The sequence below is a fragment of the Phaenicophaeus curvirostris genome, chromosome 3 (genome assembly GCF_032191515.1).
Source record: "Phaenicophaeus curvirostris isolate KB17595 chromosome 3, BPBGC_Pcur_1.0, whole genome shotgun sequence".
Classification (NCBI taxonomy): Eukaryota; Metazoa; Chordata; class Aves; order Cuculiformes; family Cuculidae; genus Phaenicophaeus; species Phaenicophaeus curvirostris.
This window is the reverse complement of record NC_091394.1, coordinates 47856136-47869902: the sequence shown is the minus strand read 5'-3', so window position 1 is coordinate 47869902 and position 13767 is coordinate 47856136. Positions and strand designations below refer to the sequence as shown.

The window sequence follows — 13767 nt, the reverse complement described above, 5'->3', positions numbered from 1 at the left end:
AGAGACCAGCATGGCTGAGTTAAACTAAAGAAGAAGAGGGAACTGCACAGGCAGTGCAAGCAGGGACAGGGAATGTGGGATGTGTGTAGGGACACTGCCCAGTTGTGTAGGGATGAGGTCAGGAAGGCCAAGGCGCAGCTGGAGCTGAACTTGGCAAGGCAAGTAAAGACTAACAAGAACAGCTTCTACAGATATGTCAACCAAAAGAGGAAGGTCAAAGAGAACATACTCACAGTGATGGTTGGAAATGGTGATCACGTATCAACAGACGACTGAGGTACTTAACAACTTTTTTGCCTCAGTCTTCACTGATAACCACTCTCCTCACCCCTCCTGGATCATGGGACAGCAAGATGGTGACCAGGGGAGTAAAACCCCTCCCACAGTAGAGGAGGATCAGGTTTGTGACCACCTGAGGAATCTGAACATATATAAGTCTATGGAACCTAATGAGATGCATCCCAGAGTCCTGAGGGAATTGGCCAATGTGATTGCCAAGCCACTCTCCATGATATCTGAAAAGTCATGGCTAGTGACTGGAAGAAGGGTAACATTCTACCCATTTTTAAAAAGGACAGAAAAGACGACCCTGAGAACTACCAACCTGTCAGCCTCACCTCTGTGTCTGGGAAGATCATGGAACAGATCCTCCTAGAAGCTATGATAAAGCACATGGAGGACATGGAAGTGATTAATGGCAGCCAGCATGGCTTCACCAGGGGCAAATTCTGTATGAACAACTTAGTGGCTTTCTATGATGGGGTAACTGCAGCAGTGGACACGGGTAAACCGATGGATGTGATCTACCTAGACTTTGACATGGTCCCCCACAACATCTTTCTCTTTAAATTGGAGAGGTATGGATTTGATGGGTGTACGGTATGGTGGGTAAGAAACTGGTTGGATGGTTGAATTCAGAGAGGAGTGGTCAATGGCTCCAAGTCCAGATGGAGTTCCGTGACAAGTGGTATCCCTCAGGGGTCTGTACTGGGACCAGTGCACTGTTTAATATCTTCATCAATGATATTGACAGCGAGATTGAGTGCACCCTCAGCAAGTCTGCAGGTGACACCAAGCTGAGCAGTGTAGTTGCCATACTGGAAGGACGGCATGTCATCCAGAGGGACCTGGACAGGCTGGAGAAGTGGGCCTCTGAGAACTTCATGAAGTTCAACAAGGCCAAGTGTAAGGTCCTACACCTGGGTCGGGGCAATCCCCTATTTCAGTACACAGTGGGGGATGACATGATTGAGAGCTGCCCTGCAGAGAAGGACTTAGGGGTGCTGGTCAATGAGAAGCTTGACACAAGCCATCAATGTGTGCTTGCAGCCCAGTAGGCCAACTGTATCCTGGGCTGCATCAAAGGAAGCGTGGCCAGCAGGTCAAGGGAGGTGATTCTGCCCCTCTATTCCTCGCTTGTGAGACCTCATCTGGATTACTGTGTCCAGTTCTGGAATCCTCAACATAAGAAGGATACGGAGCTCTTGGAACAGGTACAGGAGAGGACTACAAAGATGATCCAAGGGCTTGAGCACCTTCCATATGAGGACAGGCTGAGAAAGTTGGGCTTGTTCAGTCTGGAGAAGGGAAGGCTCCAAGGAGATCTTATAGCGACCTTCCAGTACCTGAAAGGGGCTACAAGAAAGCGGGAGAGGGACTACTCATAAAGGCTTGTGGTGATAGGATGAGGGGGGATGGGTATAAACTGGAGAGGGGCAGATTTAGAATAGACATTAGGAAGAATTTCTTCACTGTGAGAGTGGTGAGACATTGGAACAGGTTTCCAAGGGAAGTTGTGGATGCCCCAGCCCTGGAGGTGCTCCAGGGCAGGTTGGGAGGGGCCTTGGCTAACCTGATCTAGTGGGATGTCCCTGCCCATGGCAGGGCGGTTGGAACTAGATGATCTTTAAGGTCCCTTCCAACTCTAACTATTCTATGATTCTATGATTCTAATAGTATATGCATAAGATTTCTGGGAAATTTTATATATATGTATGTAAGCGGGAAATACATTCTTACTAAAGCTCCAAAATAAGTCTTATAGAGTTTATTTGATGGCATTTTCGGTGTCACCATTGCCAGACCGCCCCCTTGTGCCAGTACCAGGCTCGCCTCCCGACTCCCATCACCTCGCACCCACCACAAAGTGACCCTTCCCAACGGCCTGTGCCACCTTTCCAAGGACCTCTTTCTTTTTAGTCAAGAGTTGTAATTGCCTCGTAGTACTATGTTCAGCTGTGGGCCCCTCAGCACAAGAAGGGCTTTGAGGTGCTGGAGCGTGTCCAGAGGAGGGCAATGAAGCTGGTGAAGGGGCTGCAGTGTCAGGAGAGGCGGCTGAGAGAACTGGGATTCTTTAGCCTGGAGGGGGCTGAGGATTATATCACTCTCTTTAACTACCTGAAAGGCAGTCCTTGGAAAGAAACAGAACATGCATGAGATTTCTGGGGAAGTTTATACATATGCATGTAAGTGGGAAATACATCCTGTCCCCGGCTCTTGCCTCTTTGCACATGACTGATGGAGAGCACTTCCTCGCGTGGCTCAGGCCTGATTAAAGGGCTTTTGCTTTCTAAAACTCCACAACGAGTCGTAGAGAGTTTACCTGCCGGCATTTTCGGTATTTGGCCTCTCCCCCAGGCCGAGGGCCCCCGGGGCTCCCTCCATCCCCTCCCGGGATGCAGGAGGAGGCGGGCGGCCGACACCGGGACCGGCGACGCCTTCCCCTGGGCTGAGCCAACGCTGCCGACGGGGGAGGAGAAAAGGCGGCGGGGGAACCCCGAGCCGCCCGCCCCGAGCAGAACGAGGAGAGGGGCTGCGATCTTTAAGGGGGAAAACCGTCCTCGGCGCTTCGCCGCCCTCCGCCTCGCGGCCCGGGCGCCTCGCCTGCCGCCGGATCCCACCCTGCGCCCGGGAGGGCGATGGTTTCTCCGGGAAGCGCCGGGGTGGATGCTGCTGCCGCCGCCTCTTCCTCTCTTCGGAGGCCTCTGGGTGCCGGGTTCCCCCAGCCGGCCTTGGGGTGAGAATGGGGGCGCGCCGGGGGGCGCTGCCGGGCCGGGGGGTGCTCGGGGGTGGGAAGGGGATGTGGGAAGAGTGGCCGCTGGGAGATGCTTTGAGGAGAAGCGATCCGCCGGCTGAGGCTGAGTAAGCACAGGACGAGAGGAAATGGCCTCAAGTTGTGCCGGGGAGGGCTTAGATTTGATATTAGGAAAGGTTTCTTTACCAAAAGAGTGGTGAAGCATTGGAACATGCTGGCCAGGGAAGTGGTGAAGTCTCCATCCTTGGAGGTATCAAAACCCCATGCAGACGTATCCCTTTAGGACATGGTTTAGCAGGCACGGTGGTTTTGGGCTGATGGTTGGATTTGATGATCTTTTCCAACTTTAATGATTCTACGATTTTATAAAATCTTAAAGCTTTCTCTGCAGCAATGCGTGATGGAAGCATCAGCAGGCTTAGCATCAGATAAACTATGACAGTGGTAGCGATCATAGAATAGAATCATAGAATCACTAGGTTGGAAAAGACCCCCAGGATCATCAAGTCCAACCATTCCTATCAACCACTAAACCATGTCTCTCAGCACCTCGTCCACCTGTCCCTTAAACACCTCCAGGGATGGTGACTCAACCACCTCCCTGGGCAGCCTGTTCCAGTGCCCAATGACCCTTTCCGTGAAAAATTTTTTCCTAATGTCCAGCCTGAACCTCCCCTGGTGCAGCTGATGAAATGGGCAACAGTGTGCCCATTGCTCTGTGTTGTTCAGACCCAGGCTTAGTTAGACTAAGAGTTACAGTTGAAGATATCTTTTCCTGAGCAGTTTTTTTTGGGCAGAAAAACAAAAGTAGTGCGAATTGGTTGCTTTCTTGTTTTGCTTAAAGGAGTAGACAGCAGAAGTCAGCTTTCAAGTATGTCAGATCTGAAATATATTTCAGGTAAAATTAAAGTAATTAGAGGACAGGCAGAGCTTGCTGGCATGAGCAGAAATACAGCTTGCATAGTATTTTTCTAGTTTTAGGGTGTTATAAATAATGGAAGACAGGGCAAAGTCAGAAACCCATCACTATACAAAATAGGAGCTGGTAATGCTGTCAGGTGTGAAGTATAGGCACTTCAGAGTTCATTCAGGTGAACTGAGCTGTGATTCTTCTTTCCTGATAACTAATATTGCACACAGTTATCATATCCATATCCTTACAGAGCTCTTTCAGAGGCTTATCAACAGCTCTCAAAACCTTACTTTGCTCTTTTAAACTTGAGACCAGTCTATTGCCCTTCTTGCAGCTACATGTATCAAGAAGGAATCCCAGACAAGAGCTGTCCCTTTGAGGACTGAAATTCACGTTTAACTTACGTCTTCTTTTAGTGACTTTTTCTATTTAGGAGTCTGTCTTTCATTTGTCTGTATTTTCTGATTCTCTTTTTTCCTTCTTGATTAGGGAAATACATTTTGATGAAAGGAAATGGAAGTCTAAGTCATAACTCTGATCTTATTGAAGTTACTATATTTACTTCTTTCTCCTTAGTGTCCAAAAAGCAACATGTCTAGCAAAAAGGCAAAGACGAAGACCACCAAGAAGCGCCCTCAGCGCGCCACTTCCAATGTATTTGCAATGTTTGATCAGTCGCAAATTCAGGAATTCAAGGAGGCCTTCAACATGATTGACCAGAACAGGGATGGCTTCATTGACAAAGAGGACTTGCACGACATGCTCGCCTCCCTTGGTAATGTCACTTTTCTGTTTACGGTTGCCAAGCAAATTAGTGCTGTTACAATAAAGATATTGAGTTTGGGATAGCTTATGAGAGTTGTCTCAGTTTGTGTGACACTATTCAGATTGCTTTTTGTTTTATTTTGAAAGCTAAACCAAATGTGAATTGGTTTAATTGTAGGAAAGAATCCAACAGATGAATACCTAGATGCCATGATGAATGAGGCTCCAGGCCCCATAAACTTCACAATGTTCCTCACAATGTTTGGTGAGAAGTTAAATGGCACAGACCCAGAAGACGTAATCAGGAATGCTTTTGCTTGCTTTGATGAAGAAGCAACAGGTATGTGGTGAAACTCAACTGCTTGGCAGGGAATGGAGGTATTTTTAAGCTGCTTACTTGGGTTTCTAAATAGTATGCTGATTTTTGCATCTTTATAAATGAAGTGTGACACAATAGTCTTCTAGATGGCATATTCTACCAAGTCATGAGAATTTGACTCATTACTGAGAAAGAGGAGAAACTAGCTGTTCTGTGTGCATATTGAGATCTAGTAGCAATGCTCTTCTGTGAGACTTTAAAGGAGTGCGTTTTAAGTGGACAGTGTGTACATTCCTCAAAGTGCAAAATAAGATGCATTTGCTTTAAGATGATGGGGAATTCAAATTGGTAATACACGATTTTCTGTGGCACTGAGAAAAGTAATGGGTGTGAAATCTGTAATATGACTGAGTTTGTCCTCCCTCTGCAGCAGATCTGAGATGTATCTGTATTCTTCAATGCTGTTAGTGTTTCAAGACAGGCTGTCCAGATTATGTAAAGTCTTTTGAACTCTCATCTTGCCTAGTGCATATTATGGCTCTGATAACACATGGTATGTGTCATGCCCTCACCTGCAGCTCAGTTTGATTTTAGGTTGCTGGAAGGGCTGTAGTCTTAAAGATCTAAAGATAAAAAATAGGTGGTGTCTAGAAGACAGAAATGACCGATTGGACTGACTTGTGTAACAAGGGGTGGGGGCGGACAGAAGAAGAAAATGCAGAGTTCATTTTTACTATATCAGGCTTTCAAGGATGTGCCTGTAATCTTGAAGTTAGACATTATGGTTTTATTTATTTATTCATGTAGGCTAAGATTCCGGAGAAGTGTGTAGCGACTAGGGATGAGTCCTTAGGGCAATTCTGCAGAATTACAGAATATCAGCACTTTGACATGTTGTGAACACATCTTACTAGTGCGTGCTGGAATTATGTAGCCTTTATACCAGAGACGTTGCTGCACCTATAACTTTCCTCGCAACTGTCCACCACAACATTTCAATCCAGCCTGTGGATACATGCTCTTAACCTTTCAAAGGCTATTATTCCATTTCAAACAGCTATTTTCGGTCTGTGTATTTTTAGCACCTTTTGCCTTTTCAAAGAGCATCCCCTTCCTGCTGAGGTGTAGGTAAACAGGCTTTCTGCTGGTAAGGCCTTTTCAAATGTTAATTGACTTCCTCCCTCTCTAGGGAAATCTCTTTGCCATCTCCTAGAGTAGGAAGTTTTGTAATAGGTTAATTATTTTCTCTCCACAGGTAGTCTGACTCACTGTGCTACAGGGTTTTTTTGTGTGCATCAAAACAAGAGCCTGTGAATTACAATATAAAGAAAATTATTGTGCTACCAGCTCTTTTGAAGAGTAACCTTCTACGTCTATGTAAACAATAAGTTACTAGTTCAGGCCCCCAAGTCCTGTTAAGATTGATTTTATTATCTCTTGACTCTGTCTGGTAAATGTTTTAGTCTCGTCCTAGGATGGTTTGAGGATAATGGTTCCACCGTCTCTTTTGTGTCTTACACCTTCCTCAAATTTTAACCAGTAAACATGATAGATCATTTGCTGGCTTATTAATTTTTGGTTCTTAATAGTCAAAATGCAGTCTTCAAAACCGTGTGTGGTGGTTTTGTAGAACCCATGTTATGCTCGCCTTTTATTCATTTTATTCTCAAATTTGGTTTCTGTCAGTTTGTTCCTTTTGAAAAATGAACAAAAGCATTGCTCTTTTTTTCCCAGTTCTTTTGAAAGAGAATAATATAAATCAGATCCTCTTGATGAGGATAAGGTAGTCATACTTGTTGGTTTTCCGTTACATTTCCTGTGTTGCAAATCTAGTTGTGTATATTGCTTCAGTGTTACTATCATATGTAGTGCAATGAAATTAGTTTAGAAGTTACATCTGTCTGCATTTGTTATAACTTTTGTCTGCTCTTTGATCCTGCATTGTCATCTGTTTTGTGCTGTCTACTACAGGCTGAATCTTAAATTTTGCTTCATTGATTTGTTACTCCCCATCTCCATTGAATCCGTATGTGAGGAAGAGTGGGATTATTGTTTGCTTTAATATTTGGTGCTGCTAAAACTTTTACTTTATTCCTAGTTTGGCAACCTAATTCACTGTTTAGACACCTAGCTCTTCAGAGAGAAGCAATTAAGTCCTTGAGGCTAACCTTGCAGCACCAAAGGCCTTGCATTTTTTGGATACTGACCCTTACATCATCTCTCATCACTACTTGGTCTCTGTAGGACTGTAGAAATAGAAAGCCTACTCTGTATACCTGTATTTTTTCCCCCTTCTTCATGCACATCCACAACAAAACAGCTCCAAAATTTGACCCAATTAAGACAGGCCTGGCTAACTGAACATCCTCCCTGTTTTTAAAGCAGAGAATTGCTGCTAGCCTTCTTCATTTGGAGGCAGTAGTCAAGGGCTTGTCTGCACTGGGATAAGATGCTGTTTTAATTAGCATACGTGGTAATGGGGTTTTTTTTCCCTTCCCTACAGCACAGACCAACCCCATAATAATTTGTCATGCTCATTGTCTGCCTTTTGGTCCCCTGATTTCCCATTTGGTTTCATCTCTCTAATAAACTCTGTTTGCTTAAGTTATTCAAAAATCTTTCCAAAGCAGAATTTTTAATTTTTTTATCACATTCTAATTGAGTCTACATCGGTTGATGTGGGCGTCTACAAGTTATTTCCAGCTACTTTACATAGTTTACATATCTTTTTTTTGGAACATACTCCTACCTCCTCTATTTTGTTAACTGATATTTCTCCAACTAAAATTCAATAACCTATTTCTTCCTTAAATGTAGCCACTATTGTGCATTTAAAGGCACGGTAGGTCGTATTTCAACATTAAGCAGTTCCTACGTTCTTCCATCTAGTTGTTGTACACATTCCTTTTTTTAATCCTGGAACTATTTGGCAGCTGGTGCTTCTCCTCATGTGTTGAAACTGAATTAACAGAACATACTTATCAACTGCTTATTTTTATATCTGTGTTCATTTCCTCCAAAATCATCTAATATTTTAGCATAAAATAGATAAATTAATACATCCTATCTTTTTCTGACTAGCTTCTCCACCCCTACCTCTCCGGAGTAAACATTGTTGTTCTCTCCTGAGTTAACTTGCTCAATCCTGTCTGAAATTCTTTTCTGTTATTTCCCTGGAAGCTTGCCAGCAGTGCACTGCATCCATGTAAAACGCCTCCAGCAACAGTATTGTGTAGCAGTGAAGAGTCAACCAGTGGTTACTGAGTCCCCAGAGGAAACTAGTTCATAGAGGATATGCAAATATATCTAATTAAGTCAAGAAAAATATAATTCAATTATGAGAACAGCTTGTGTAATGAAGATGAGCAGTGACAGGAACTTATTTTTCCACTTTGAGCTGTTGAAGATCAACATGAAAACAGGCATTATTAGATCACAGCAGATCAGGCCCTCTTCAAAAATCTGTACAAAATGCATCAAACTTCTCTGCCTTCCCCTTTCAGTTCAAGGAATTTCTTTAGAATTCAATCAAGAAAGCATTTTGAACTCTTGGTGCAAGTGCCTATGTTGCAATCTGTGTTAGATAATTGCATATATGTCTTATGTTCATCCTGCTGCGATTGAAGACTCAGCTAAGAAACAGCTTCCCTTTTGTGTTTCTCTCTCTACATTGCATTCTAGGGTTCATTCAGGAAGACTACCTGCGAGAGCTGTTGACGACAATGGGAGACAGGTTCACAGATGAAGAGGTGGATGAGCTCTACAGAGAGGCACCCATTGACAAAAAGGGGAATTTCAACTACATTGAATTCACGCGCATCCTGAAACATGGAGCAAAAGACAAGGATGACTGAGAAAATACCTGGATACCTGCAGATAGCTTCTCCCTCCACCCATGTTAATTTTATTTCTCAGGATCTTTTCTTTTCCTTTTCTTGTTGGGACCTTTTGCATACATTTTTACCATTCCAGCTTTTTCTTCTGCGGCCTCTAGGTCTGCCCAGGCACACCCGTACCTGTGTAATAAGACTGGAAATGGGCAAGGAGAGAGAACAGCTTACAGTGATACAGGTTTAGGGACAAAGATCAGTGAGTGTGGAAGCCCAGGTGAAAATGCCAGTGCTACCCATCCTAGCTAATTTTACCTTTTAATGCTAACTTTTCAAATAAAACACTGCTATATTAAGTACATTATTAAAATTTCATGCTAGAAGTGGGCTGTTAATCTACTCATATCTGTAAAAATTTTTTGCAGCTGTAAGCAGTTGTGTTGTTACCTATTTTTGCCTTAAGAATGAAGCATAAGTCACTTAAGCATACTGATGTTTGTAATCCAGTAAGTACTAAGTACCAACTAAATACTTCACTTACTATTACGAGCACATACAATGAATAAATTTCCACCCTTCAGATTTTAGTGTTTTGTAAATTAATGATTTCTGTCCAACACCCGCACATTAAAAAACCTAAATCTTATGGAGGTAATTGAGGGGGTATTTTACCTCCTTGGAACCTCCATTTCTTGACACTGACTACAATGTTAGTGCTGCTTTTCAAAAACTTACATGGTAAATCCTAGTGCTTTCTGAAAAAAAAAAGATACCATGTGTGAGTAGAATGCTTGAGTGATACCTCTTACCACATCTGCAGGACTGACAATTCAGAATTCATTATATTTTGTTGCAACCATTTGTTTTTTTCTTTCTTTCCTCTTCCCGTGCTTTTTCAAATCACAGCAAGAATGGGTCTGGATGAAGATGGAGGGCATGGTGTCTTGTTTTTGTTTCTTTCTGACAGTGTTATTCTCGCTTTCCAAATGAAACCATACACAATGTGTTTTTAAGAGCTTCTGCTGAGAGTGGTCCTTTGGGTATGTGAGAAGGAGGCATTCCTTTTTGCTCCGTTTCTCATAATTATATCGTCTAGTTCTTGTGGTGTGGAATGCATAACAGATTTGTTGCAGTACTCTGAAGCAACTCTGCCATTATCTGAATACTTGTGGTTCTGGTGTTTTGGTCTTGAGAGAAAGGCTGATCAGAGCTGTTTCTGTCACTTCTAGGAATGACATTGTTATGCCTTAAGAATTTAGAATACGAAGTTAAGAAATGTTATTGGACTTAGAGCATTTTGCTGTTTCTTGGTGGTCTGCTGTTGGGAACTGAACTTTCCATACATTTTATTAGAGGACATTGATTATTTGGTTTAGAGCTTCACTTTTCTTTCATGAAAAACCTACCAGGACTGTCATCTTTTGCGAAGGACAATGCCATAAAACCCATTCACTGGTACCTCTAAGAAGCTCTGAAGCTTTTGCCCTACCTCAGTCCCAGTTAGCTTTGCCAAAGAATGGGGGCTGTGTGGCCACATAAAGGACTACAGGATGCTAACAAGAGGCCTCTTAAGAAAAGTATGGAAGATTCTGAAAAACAAAGTCGGGGGGGGAGTGGGGGTGGTGGTTCAAAACGCTTTCAGAGAGGACAAATCTAAATGCTTCAAAAGTAAGTTTTCTCAGTTGCTGCTCCCTTTGAAGGGAGCGGGCTGGGAACTTGAGCCTAGTCTCCAGGACCATCAGTAGGTGGCATTACAGCTCCTAGCACTAACTTAGCTGAACTGCAGTGACTCACAGCACGCTGCTTTTTGTTTTGAGTCCTGAAGAGCTCGTTTGGTACGGAGGAAAACACGGTCAGTTCTCATAGAATCTCCGCTGCTACCACAAGGACTGATCTTGTCGGGATTTTTCAAATTGCAGTTTTGGTATTCACTGCATTTTGTCTCTTTAATTAAACTCATTTATTACAAAAGAAAGTGAAGAGGTATCTGAGCCGTTGTTACAGTCATGTATGCACAAAAACACGTGGTGTGTGCTTGAAAAAGACTGTTTTTCCCAAGGACTTAGGTTTGCCTCTGTAACTCAAACCAGGTATCCTGCTCCTGCATTTCTCAGAACTCAGTAAGCATTCTCGATGTTTTATAAGATTAGCTTTGAAAAACTACCCCAAATTCAAATTTATATATGTTTGCATAACTTTGTTTACATATGAAAGACTAAAACTCGTGATACGAACTAAACTGTTGAGGCTCAGGGTGAGGCAGCTGGTGTTTATCTATAGCAATAAATGTCAATTGTTAAACCCTAGTTCTTGCTTAGGGGCTAGCACTATGTTGCTGTACAGCAACTCCATGCCGTTCCCGATGTTGAACTGCAGCTCGACAATGCTATTGTTCTTAGACATGCCTTTGGAATAATCTTTGTTTTACCCCCTCAAGTTTAATGGCATTAAATGCTCTGATACAAACTTGTCAGAGAGACTGATAAACCTGGACTTTTGGTGGGGGCTAATCCAGAGGCCTGGGATTTCTCCTGCAAAGAACTTTTAAAACCCTGCTCACCTCTAATGCAGAAGGTGCCTTCAAGTCTGTGCCTGGAACCAGTAACGCTGGTTTTACATACTAACTGCAGTTCTTATTTCTGGTGAAATCAGTCTCGGTGAGAAGCCTTGCAGAATCTCAAGTGTTCTCACTAAAGTGCATCACCAGAACATGAAGGCATTTATGATGGGATGTTCTCCTTTTTCTTTTCTTTCTTTCTTTCTTCTTTTTTTTTTTAATTCCGTTGTTTTGTAGCTCAGTCACTTGAATGGAGGGCTAGAACAATGTGGCCTTGAATCTTCTCAGCTAGAAGAGAGAATTAAAAGTAGGTCTGCAACATTCAGACTGAATGTTAAACCACTGAACAATTGAATAAGGGAGGGTGGAACCATCACAAGCAGCTGTGTTTCTTATTGTGCTTTTATTTTTCCTTTTTTTTTTTTGGCAAATGAAGGAGCTTAGGCAGGGATCTCAGGAGAAAGGATTAAAGAGATCAATTCTACCTGAAGAAAGACTTGCCTCCTTTTCAAGGTGAAGTTCCCAAAAGGTATGATTCACAAGTGGGGTTGGTCTGCTTGTTTCCTGTGGTTGCAGAGGCAACAGAGCTGAACACTAAATGAGTTTTAGCTTATAAACCATTTCCTCTCCAGGACTGTTTGTAAACGTTCCCCTCTGCAGGGCTGTTTGTCAGAAGCAGTGCCTCACCAGGGAACTGTCTCGCACATCCTGTATCTGGCCTCACATCCGCCTCTCACTCCGCATCAGTGTAGGTAATAATTGTAAAGGTTGTCCCTACCCTTACTCTGCTTTAAGGTATTTGCAGGAAGCTGTTGTGGCTCGGCACTCGACTATCCTTGAGCAACTATCTCTGTACTGGGGGCTGTACTTTTGTAATGCTGTCCTTACTTGTGAGTTACAGCCCTAGCTCCAATAGAGAGAGCGGAGGTGATTCCTTTCCTTCTCTCCAGTATTTCTTGTTGCTGAAATTCAGCAGATCCTTACTCAGTACACTTCTTTTAATAGTTACTAATTTTAGTGCCTAACTCGCCTAGACGAGGAGGGAGCAGCACCTGTCAATGTTGCCGGCTTGCCTCCCTGTGAACAAGGCAAATGATGTCAAGCATTCTTCCCTGTCATCCAGATACCACGTAATGGGCATTTCATAAGAAAACATCCAAATGCCAAATAGACTTGGATTTAGCTTGGACTGAAAACTCAAGAGTCTTAAAAGAATTCCTATCACCATGGTGGCAGCACCTAAATACTAGGCACTTGGTATGACCTTTGTGGGCTGCTTCCTAGCGGCAGGCATGGTTTATATTGGTATTCAAATAACCTTAGCTATCTGCTGACTCATCTCAAGTTCCACTGTATGCATCCCATTGCTTAAGTATAAAAATTATTTTAGTAGTACTCATTAGCTATGAAAGGCAAACCTAACTAGAGTTCCTATGTAATCATCATGCGATCAGAAGTGTCATGTAAACTGAGTATTTGCACATATAGAAAGCTTTCACGCAACTTTATTAGGGATGCATACCAGTCCTAGCAGGCTTCTTTCACTGAGTAGATAAGAGTTGCGAATTAAAGATACTTGCAGCTGGGAACTTCCTTTTCAAATAATTGCAGGTCATTGTGACATTGGAAATGTTTGCAAAGAGATACAGTAAGACCACAATCACTGCATGCTGCCCCCCCATACACAAGATTTCCTTGAGAAATCTGCTCAGCTCTGTGCCCCACAGCCCTAGCAAGCTTCAAAGCTATAGGGCTGGAGTCAGTCAAAAGGGGAGTTGACAGATTTCATGTTAGCAAGATAAGCTCGTGAACTTTGTGATATATGTTTGGAAGAGAATTAAGTGGAAGAAAATTACTTGTGGTTATTGTTTGCCTGTTGCTTTACTGATTTAGGAGATAAATTATGGTATATTTATTAGAACCTGAGATATATGTTGTGCAAACTACAAGTTATAATACTGTTATTGCTATCCTGTTTGAAAACAGGGGAACTTGGCCATGAACACAAATCCTTCTACATTGCCTGCCCCCCTCCTCTGCTAATTAAAAAAATTAAAAGGTGGCAATGCAATTTTCAATTGTCATAAGACAACATTTCTTTTAGACTTTGACCTTTTTTTTTTTTTGTAACTAATTGAATATAATCTTAGAATGTAACTAACAATAACTAGTTTCTCTGCTGTAAAATGTGTCAGTACACAAACTGCGTCTGTCTTGCTGGTGTTTGTTGTTGGTGTTTTTTCAGTACATCCATCTATCCCACAGCCATTTTGCCTAGGTGAGGCTGAGAACAGTAGCACTGTTACAGCTAGGATATCCTACCACATGCAAGCCTAAGAGGAAGGAATC

General features: G+C 42.8%; 1 protein-coding gene across 1 annotated transcript; it reads left to right on the top strand.

The window, feature by feature from the left end:
- The first annotated feature begins 2919 nt into the window (after nt 1-2919).
- On the top strand, nt 2920-9874 carry LOC138719037 (myosin regulatory light chain 2, smooth muscle minor isoform-like). Its single transcript, XM_069853890.1, has 4 exons — nt 2920-3016; nt 4524-4722; nt 4891-5052; nt 8713-9874. The coding sequence occupies exons 2-4, from the start codon at nt 4539-4541 to the stop codon at nt 8883-8885; spliced, it is 519 nt and encodes a 172-aa protein (XP_069709991.1). The 5' UTR covers nt 2920-3016; nt 4524-4538; the 3' UTR covers nt 8886-9874.
- The last annotated feature ends 3893 nt before the right edge of the window (nt 9875-13767 follow it).